General features: G+C 47.4%; 1 protein-coding gene across 2 annotated transcripts in view; it reads right to left on the bottom strand.

Annotated features, from left to right (window-relative positions):
* Nucleotides 1-1,186: 1,186 nt before the first annotated feature.
* Nucleotides 1,187-10,495, bottom strand: part of SYNPO2 (synaptopodin 2) — a 127,256-nt gene continuing 117,947 nt past the window's right edge. For both annotated transcript variants that reach the window (XM_081134108.1, XM_081134109.1), the window contains one exon: nt 1,187-4,586. In XM_081134108.1, the coding sequence (XP_080990234.1) occupies nt 4,044-4,586 (543 nt within the window). In that variant the 3' untranslated portion in view covers nt 1,187-4,043. The remainder of the gene's footprint in view (nt 4,587-10,495) is intronic.

Here is a 10,495-nt window from a genome sequence, read left to right as displayed (position 1 = left end):
TCAAGGACAGAGGCATTTAACTGGCACGAAGGTCTAAACCGTCCCCAGTTATGGGAAGACAGGTAACCTCACCCTCCCTTTTGAAAACAGCATCCTTCTCAGGTCCATGTGCCCGTCTGGAAGAAAGTGATGGTATGAATGACACATGGGGCAGCAGGAAAAACCAGCAGGCCACCTCCCCCCAGGCCGGGATCAGCTCGCTGCCCCTCCTGACTGCTGTCACGTCCACTCTGTCCACACCCACGCCCATGTGGGTGCAGCCCCCAGATTAAGGAAGGGGGCCAGGGACACGGCTGCTCTCGGGCCGCTTGGTGGCTGTCATCCAGTGAGGAGCCTGGGACTTGAACTCCCCTTGCCTCAGGCTGTTGGCTCCCCCTTGAGATAACACTGCCCCTCTTACCGCTTTGAAATGTTTCGTCACCAAGCTCCAGGGAGTCCTCTGAGAAGGGGGAGCCAGTGAGGCCCTACAATCCCTTCTGTCATTTTAATCTTTAAAACAGCCCTCATTTTTGAAGTGTGTTTCCAAGTGCTAGCTCTTTAAAAAATATTTGTTATCAGAATGCCCCAAACAGCCATTTTATTCAGAATTTACCCCAAAAAGTGTCAAAAAGTTGTGCCATGTGATACAGGTGGATCTGGCAGCTCACATTCCATTGATAGTTTTAATATCATGTAAGAGGAGCCAAAGTCATGTTTTTCAAAGTTTTTCTTAAATATGCTGAAATGTGCCTTTTTGTAAGGAAGGCTTCCTTCCGTTCAACAAATCAGCCCTGGGCCAGCCTGTGGAGGACCCGCTATTGCGGATTCTTGGGGCTTAGAAATTCCACCGATATGTTACCACTCCTATCGATTACCACTGGCCGTGGCTGCGCTTAGGGCTGATCACCAACATACTATAAAGGAAGGAATTTAAAAAGACTAATACAAAAATATGTTTGGATCTCAAGCCTGTTAACTTGCATTTGAAATTGAGCTTATTTTCAGATAAGCTTTTTTGAAAGTTTTTAAAATGTTACAGTTAAAATGTTGCCAGGGAGCATGAAGTTCTTCAGATATGTCTGGAAGCTGATATTGTAGAAACGAAATTTAAAAATATGTAGTAGGTAAGATTAGATCTCCTTTGGGGTAAAGACTGATTCAAAACAATTCTTTATAAGGAAAAATGAAAAGCCTCTGAGTTGGTTTTCAAGTTACCTTTTATTACTCACATATCTTGAATTTCAGTACGCATCTTTCGGATACAGCATCTGGGGTAAGCACAGGTGGAAATGTCCACCTAATTCGCAGGAAAACAGTCCTTTCTAATGAAAAGGTGTGGACAGTGCAGATACTTCTTGTTTGACTAGAAATCAAATGTGAAAATCTATTTCCCCTTAAAAGACAAACATTTCTACAGTTCCTTTCTAATTCTAATAACTGAGCCTACTGGTTATAATAACTTTTATCCAAAGTTTCAGTGCATTAATGCCTATATATAGTTCAGCCCTTTCCCATGTGAATTATGGTGCCAACGCATAAAAGAGACCCATTCAGAGATAAATGGACTAGAATTGTGCATTTATAAAACTCAAAATACTAGACAGAATGGAAGCCATCTTACTAACCAGCACTTCACACGCATGCAGTGACAGGATAGACTCAAGATTGAGGGAAGGTGCCAGGCTACTGTCCCTGTGGCTGGTACACTGTACTCCCAGGGAAACAGGGACTCTTTCTACCCGTGTCATCACTGCCAGTAAAGGAAGGTCTCCCGCGAATGCGGTCTGTCCCTACAGCCAGCGCTCCCCCCTGAGGGCTGCTCTATCCCACAGGCGTCGGGGGACGCGTGCCCACTCACGGGCACCGGGCCTCAGGGGCGCGTGTCCCGCCTCGCACGTCAGCTTGAGTGTGAGCGACACCATTTCACTCCTTCTCAGGTAAACTGGAGACAGATACCCGCCACACACACACTGCGGGACGATTGGGCGATGACACTTCTGCTTTTCAGAATTATGTCCGCAAAGTGCGACTTGAAACATTGATTTCTAACAAAAGCATGAGGCGGGCATGGCCTTGTGGGTGTGAAATGTTCGGCTCCCCTGCCTGGCTTGTCTCTTGGTGTCTGGGATAAATTCGGGGCGCTTAGTACACTGAGCGTTTTGATCTAGTGCATGAGGACGGGGGTGGCTGTGTTATAATCATCACATTTGTTTAAGACGTCTGCTTCGCCATTTTGATCAGGTGAAAGTTTCAGTGAATAGTATAATGTCTACCGACATCTGGAATCGAAGTATATCAAACCCTAGGAAAAACAGAAATAACTTCTACAATTTATAAAAGAAAGCAACAAAATATGACTTCACCCCGCCAGGCAGTCTTTTCCACTAAATCAGCCATATCCCAAAACACTGGCATCTAGAATGACTCAGCCACTATAATGTGTGCAGCAAATAAGCATTTTATGTAGGGGATCCCGAGAATTTGCTGACACAGACTAATTGATATATCAGGTATTACTTTTTAAGATTCCATAGAAACTCCTAAGGATCAGTAATGACATTTTAATTTGAGAGAATTAACACCAGATCAATTTAAGATAATTTAACAATGTAACTTTAGAAACTATTCATCTTTTCTCCATAACTAAGGAAGCTGGGTGCATCGCAGTAGAGCTTATACTGACTTCTTCAAATTCCCATTCTTTTACTTCCAAGATAAGGGATCACTTGTCCCCTGGGAAAAAAATTTAAAGTTTTATTCTGAGAAAGACACCATCGTAATGTTAAGTCCAAGAGTTAAAAAGTAAAACAAAGCAAAAGAATCACTTTTTAAAACCTAAGAAAGTTTCCAATACGGGACATGCGTTTTGTTTTAAACTATTCTCAATCCTGGCTTCTGATGTGAAATACTCGGCGTGCCCTTGTGTTGGGCACCCGTGGGCACTGCGGTGAGGAGTGGGCTGGGTCTGGGGACCGACGGGGCATCTGTCTACCTTCCTTGGAGCAGCCTCGCGCTGGCTTTGTAAAGAAGCACCACTTGTTCCAGGGCTCTGTGGCCTGTTTTCTATAACTAAACGGTCACGGCCTTCGGTTGCCTACCGACTGGCACAGCCATCCACCAATTCCTCAGTCCCACCAATAGTCTTTCGCTCACGTCAACCCTCACTCCACATAACACGTAGCACAAAACCTGCCGCCCAACTATTCCTTTTGGACCTTCGATGCTACACGTAGTAACACTGGTGACCTAACCCTCTTTTAAAGTCCATCCCATATTTATACAGTGAGCAACAAAAATGCACAATAGATGCACCAAAGCTCATTCTACTAGCGAGGGAACCTCAGAGCTGTTAAAAACATGAGATTAGATCATCTGACCAGTGAGGACACCTGAACCCTTCGTCTACCCCTGTCTCGGGCTGCTGGCTTTAAATAGATTAAAAATAAACCCTATACCTAAATCCTTCTATTCCCCAGACTTTATACCATTTACCTCAAAAGTCCCTCTGAAATGTATCATCTTACTCTCAGATAATTCTTTCTTTCTGAGAATGCCTTTGTATCAACTCGACAAAAAAAAAAATCTGAATTTTATTAGTTTTTAAATGTTTCTGAGAAATGCTTAAACTGACACCAAGGCACTCTTTTTTTATGTAATGATCACTCAGTGGCATGCTTCATCGATAGCTTCCCGATGTCACATTCCTCCGCGTCGCTGCTCGAGGCAGCCAGCGCACCATGTTTCAGTCCTGCCTTCCTGGACCAGGACGCAGAGAAGAAAATATTAATTTCATTTTAATCGAGCAGGTTTGGTTGCCTAGACTACCCCATATCCATGGGATAAGTGGAATTAGGATTCTGACTTAGGTACAAGCGCCAACGTATGGACCCAGGGGAGTGATTCGCGCTCTGGTGCGCGGGTGCCTACACACGCTCACTCAGGTAAGTGACTTCGAGGACAAGCTAAGACCAAAGTGAATCTAAATCTACTGAAAAAGTCAGGCCCTGCAAAGGAGCGTCCTTAAAAATGATTGTTGGGGTGGCGCACGACCACTCTTCGACCTCTCATGTTTGGCGCCTCCAGCCCCGGGGCTGTGGGTTGTAGTTGCAGCCGGCTGCTGCCAGGCAGTAATCAGACCTGGTCTCCAGGGACATTATTTCAGAATCTTCTCTGGAAGGCTGCCTATAATACGCAAACGGCGACTGTGGGCCACACTGGGAGGGGGTGGGCACACCGTGGTTGGGGAGGGGTGCCCCACTATACTCCCGTCTCCCAAAGGAGCCCGCGCCGGCCTTCGGGGCCTGTGGAGCGCAGGGCACCTGGTCGTTCCAGTCCTCTGGGGGCCCTGGGAGCACCTTCCTCCGAGCCGCGGAGACCACGTTTGCCACGACGGATTCCTGCATGTTTCTGGGTTTGAAGGCATCGTCCACGAGGCCAAGAGGAGACCTTGCTGCTGCTTCCCAAGGAGTCAGTCTCTTGTTGGCTCTCTCCAGCCCATCAGTTGCTTGGGTGGGGTAGCTGTAAGCAGGCTGGTACTCCCAGGGGGATGCTGCAGAAATGGTGGGAGGGAGGGGTCTTCCAGGAAGAGACAGGGAGCGTCCACTCTCCTAGAAACAAGGAAAATGTTAAATGTTATCCATCTCGGTGGGGGCCCACTGGCTGTGATTCCAAGGTATTCATGGCACCAGGACCAACCACTATACAATCGAGTCAGGTGTGGAGCCCAGCCGGGCTGCTCTGGGCTGGGCCTCGGTCTCGGAGAGCCTCCTGGTCACTCTCTGTCCCTGAGCCCACAGCTCTGAGGCCACCAAGTCTCTTAGGCTTGACCTCCTGCCATCCTAGGAGCCCCCAGCTTTCTGTCTGTCCCCCACACCTTCACGTTTGCATGCACAGCCCACACTCACCGAGTCCTGGGTTTCAGTACAAAATAAATAAGATATTTACCACCCAGAGCAGACGGTGACCTCCTGGGCTCTTTCCTTTCCTCAAGTGATTTGTAACCTGTGGTCTTACTTTAGTCCACAGAATAAAGTGAGAACAAGCGTAAGCTCCTTGGGTGTGTTTAACGTTACTAGTCTAATGGAGTAGAGGCCTCTCCCCTCAAACTCTATGCTGTGCCGGTGAAGACCACGTGGGGCTTCATTTCCTCAGCGTGGGGGTTGCCTGCATCTCTGAGGGAAACGCTCGCCCCTTTACTCCCTTCTGTGCGTGTTACGTTCCTTGTTTCTTGGAGAGTTTGTGTCCCTGAACCCTCGCCTGTGGAAGCTAACGCTCGGGCCGTCTAATGTGCAGAAATAGCATCTATTGAAAGCTCTCGACCCTCCCGCATTTCCTCCGCGCTCCCACCTGCAGGAGGTGCTGCTAGCCAACTCCTGGGGGGCAGCAAGTGGGCACCAGGGGCGATGCCTCCGCCTGACGGTCTCCCATCCTGCCTCCAGAACGAAAAGCGTTGCCGTGCTTACGAGCATGTTTGAATCCCATGAACAGCTTTAACAGCATTTCTTTCTCAATCAAGTTCTTAAATTCAAAGTGAACGGCAAACCTGGATTTGACAGAACATCCCTGATTCTAACAATTTTGTCTCTGTCTTTTTCCATTAGACACACGGAGAACGTAGACGGTTTATTCTTGGCTTGCACGTGAAGAATAAAGGGTCGATATAAGGGGTGTTGCTTCTATCTTTTTAATCATTAAAACTTTAGCAATAACGATTGAACCCTAGCAAAACTGTGTTTCTGTTCATCTCCATATCCTAATGGAAACCTAATAATAAGGCTCCTTCCCTCTGTAGTCAGGGTGGGGGAAGCCTGATCTTGGTCACCAGGGAAGGACCCGATTTTTGTTTCACGGTATTTATGCACTGGCTTCCTTCATTCATTTAACACATAATTTACTGAACACCTACTATTTCCAGGTATTTGACCACAAGCCTAGAAACACAAAGATGATTCCTTGAGGTCCTCGCCCTCAGGAAGCTACACCGCACCCCTGCCTTTAGCTCTGCTGTGGCAACTTAGCCCTCGGAGGCCAGTTAGAGAGACTCCTCACCATCTTTACAGGACCAGTAAGGACTTTTCTAAACAGTGAGAGGTGCTGACATTCACCACGATAAAGAGAAATGTAGCTCTTGTCTTTCAAGGTGTACGTTCCATCTCCCTTTGGCCCTTACCTATGGGAGAGAACGGCCTTGGTCTAAGAGCCCTGGGACATCCCATGATAGTGCCTTCCCTGGTCTCACACCAGCTAGAGCACCTCAGGGCCTGCGCTAGTCAGGCCTTCAAAACCTTAGAGACTTGAAGGGGTGATAATAACAGAATCCACAGAAATATAGGGGAGGCTCCTGAATATACATACAGGCGACTAACATCACTGGCTGGTAACTGGAGTAGAAATAATTATCACTGTATCTGGAAGGATTAGGACCACGTGAGTGCATACACTTCAGCCATAGGACACCTGAAACACTGGGTGAAAGAGAAAACCTTATTTTCTGGGCTTCCTCCCACCTATTTGGTTTAAAATCATCAGAAGAATGGAAGCTTAGAAATTAGAATGTTCAAAACATTGTTGAGTAGTCCTAATAACAGAGAGCTCAGAGATTTTTTTTCAGCTAAGATTGCATCCCATATGCACCCTGACTGGGCATCGAGCCCGCCGCCTTTTGGTGTACGGGATGACTCTCCAACCCACTGAACCACCCGGCCAGGGCTCCCTGTCCCTTAGACCGGGCCACACTGGCCTCGTCCCTGCTGTGATCACACCAGGCACCCCCGTGCCCCAGGACCTCTGTACCTGCTGATCCTCCTGCCTCCAGACATCAGCACGCACGGCTCTGGCTTTCTCTCCTTCAGGCCTTACTCACATCTCATATGGTCACGATTTAGCTATTCTCTCTTTTTCTCTCTCTCAAAATTCCCTATCTCCCCCCACCTCATTATTTGTCCCCTAGGCTCATGTCTACCTAACGTAATATAAGTTTTATTTAGTTATTCTGCTTATCTGTTTCTTCCCATTAGAATTCAGCTCTATCTAAGATGTGCTTAGACCTAGAACAGTGCCTGGCAGGTAGATGCTGAGTGTTTGTTGAAGAGTTGACAGTCGTTTCTCTATCAGACGGCCAGGCCAGGAACTTGGGTTAGCTTCGCCAAGACCTGTGGCCCCGGGGCGGGGCGTCTCTTCCCACGCCAGTTACATACGGCGGGCGGGGCTCTCACGCGGCAGACACCGCACCAGCCCCAACAGGCGCGCACGCCAGGCAGTGCTCGGCAGACAAGTAGGATTAATATTTACAAACAAATTAATTTTGTAAACAGGTAAAAGATTTTAACATGAAAGGAAAAGATTTGCATTTAGGTTGGTGGGAATGTGAGAGTTTAAACTGCTTCGATTCCACAAATGAGAAAAGTCTTAAAAAAATTCTCCGTAGAGGTGGAATTCCTTTATCTAGATCTTTAAATACAGGACACATGTTACCTTGAGGTTATTTAGACACAATCAAGCTGAAAGTCGGGGATAAGAAGAATTTTAAGGTCACTTTTGTTCTAGTCTCTTAATAAAACAGTCTCTATCTCATATTCCCTTGATCTGCCTTCTTAAAGTGAACCTGAAATTTTCTTCCACCCAGTGGAGATTTTGGAAATTCTGTGGCTGCCTCTCTTATCTAAATGGAGGAGACTGTCTCCTTCTGCTCGCCGAGAGCAGGGCAGAGAAGCAGGGCTTCTGCCGCAGTGTCAAGTGGAAGGGGAGCCAGTCTGCCCACGTTGCTGAAATCACTCTGCGAATGCGACGGACGTGCTCAGACACCAGAAGAGGTGCCGTCCTGTAGCTAGAGCTGCTCGTCTCTGCCACGGGCTATTCATCTTAATTCCTCTTAGCTTAACTCAGATTAAATTTTCGGTTCTAAATCAATTCACTTTTTTAAAAGTGTTACTTTATGTTTGTGAGAAAGGGTCAGGGTTGTGACAGTGGAAGCCATTAGGATACCTTGGACCCCAAGAGAGGGTGGATGTCACCCTGACCTGGGAGTCCTGCCTCGGCTCGTGTTGGGTGACAGCTGGATTCCGCCTCCGGCCTTACTCTCTTCGGTTGTAAATGGTAATAACGCCCACTACCCCTCTGGATTACGGGGAGAAGACCGGTTGCATTTGAGTCGAACACCCCATAGCATGAGAAACATCAATTACTTTTGTTATTGTGGGAAGAGTCAGAGACCTGGCAGAACCTTTTGTTCTAGAGGCAAGTGCACAGGCAGGCTGTCGACCGGGATAAAAATAGGAGGGGCCTGGCTTTGAAGTGGCACTGGCACCCAGGCCTCAGCGAGGCGACGGGCACACCGGAGCCAGCGCAGGGGGCAGGGCTGGCCACGAACTCCGCGCTGACCTCATCTCCCCACCAGCCCTGGGTGGGCCAAGAACAGACTTCCTCGTGTCCTTGAGCCTTCCGTTGTAACATAATAAAAATAACCGCAGTCATCTGAGGTCAGGGAGACTGAGGCTGAGGGGACTCCTCACGCAGACACGGTCCCTTTCATCTCAGAAGCAAGGGCAATAAAACACACGGCCTTTTCCTACCTGCGAGTCCCCACTAACCCTCAAACAACCCTGTAGTCCCGCCTCACAAATGAGGAAACTGAGGCAGAGCAATTAGGTAATTTGCCCCAGGTCAAACAGCTAGGATGTGTTTATATAGGGAAATTGAGGAATCGAAGACATCGAGCATAAAGTTTTATCTAAATGATGTATTTTAAGGCGTCAAATCTATTAGTGGAGAGAAATGACCACAGCAGCAATTTTACCCTCTCTCCTGGCTCGTCCTCAAAAGGAACCTGTCTGCCTAACGCCTGTGGCCACGAAAATGCTCCATTAATGTGGACCGTGTTCTAGTTAAACAGTGGAAGCCACCATCATGACCTTATGTAATTCTTGGGAAAAAGCATATTTTTTATAAAAGTCTACTTTAATTGGCTTGAACATAAAAATAAAAATTCTTAAACACATTTCAAAGTATTTTCTGAAAAGTTTTCTCTCTAAAAGATTTAAACAATAAAGGTCATCTAGAGTAACCCACCACAGGAAAAATAAATAAATAACAGATAGAAATTCTGATTTCATCAGCTTCTATAGAGAAAAGTTAATGTTCACAATAAACAAAGGCTGTTGATCCCGTATGAAATGAATGAGCCTTTGACCCCCTGGGGACTCGTGTGGACAGCAGTGTCGGTGCCTGGCATCTGTGAGCACTTAACCAAGGGAAGCCATCACCATTAGCACGAAATTAACATGCATGCATGCACCTTATTAGAATTAGAATTATGATAAAATATAAAGCCACTTAAAATACCTTTCCCTATGTGATTCAGCGTTAGCTGTCCACAGTATCCTAAATACCTTTCCTAAAGCAAATCCAGGCCTCCTTCTCCTCTCTCCACCATCCACAAAAAGAAAAGTCACCCTGAATGTGTACTTATCTCCAGAGGAAAAGTGGGGATAAGAGAGAGGATTTTTATAGATTATGTGCCCACTATCTGTGGATGAAAAAGGAGTGATGTAATAAATCATAAAGTCCTACCTGGGCAGGTCATGGTGGACAGTTACCCCCAGGCCCGTAACGTCTTTAGGGAAAGGTTTTAAGCAGCTCTGCCCATTGCTCCTGTGCTGGCAGGTAACACACCTCTGAAATGTCAAAAGTCATGCCCATCCTGTAACCCATCCCCGCCTGGCTTTCTCCCACCTCCACGTAATCCTTCTACTGTCCCTCCTTAAGTTCAAACGCATAAAAGCTGCCGCAAAACTGCCCTCCTCCAGAGCATGGGGATCTTGCTCCTGGCTCAGATAAACACGCAAAAATTCTCTACAGGTTTGGACGTTTCCTAAGTCAATGTACTGGAAGTGGCTCTGATATCCCTGAAGCAAATCCACTTCCCAGGCAGGAAGGCTTTGGCCCTCTCCGAGGACAGCTTTCTGTTAAGATGTGCAGTCTAACAACCTTGATTGGGCCCTTTGCACAGTAACATTCTCCAAATTTCCTGCCGGAGTGTTTTTAAGCCAGCCTTTGCCACACTTCTAATTACATTAAAAAATCTACAGATCAAAGCTGGTGAATGGTACTGACAGAGACACCCACAGCTGTGACCACACAGAAACTCCATTTCTGTAACGTGACCCTCTCTCCTTTCAGTCCCCCCGCTCCTTTCCTTCATCGGCAGGCCCCGAGGGCATCCCACTCTGGTCAGCATCCAACTGTCCTAAGGGTCTGTTGGCCCCAGAAACAGAGTTTCCATCAAGCTGAAGACAACGCCTTGACTTCAGTGGTGCTTCAGCCCCAGGCCCACGGACGCCAAACACCCCACAGACCACAATCAGGAAACCAGACAGAGTGACGCCCTGGCTGACCTCAGGACCTGATACAATGATTAACTACAACCTGCCCGGGCCCCAACCAACCGGTGCAGCCCGCAACCCACTCCCTTAGTCACCATGAGTAATGACGATTCTGTGTGACCACCCCCGGAAGCCGT

This window comes from Miniopterus schreibersii, assembly GCF_964146895.1.
Source record: "Miniopterus schreibersii genome assembly, chromosome: 4".
NCBI classification, from domain to species: domain Eukaryota; kingdom Metazoa; phylum Chordata; class Mammalia; order Chiroptera; family Miniopteridae; genus Miniopterus; species Miniopterus schreibersii.
Note: the sequence above shows the minus strand (reverse complement) of the source record. Positions and strands in the feature narration are given on the sequence as shown.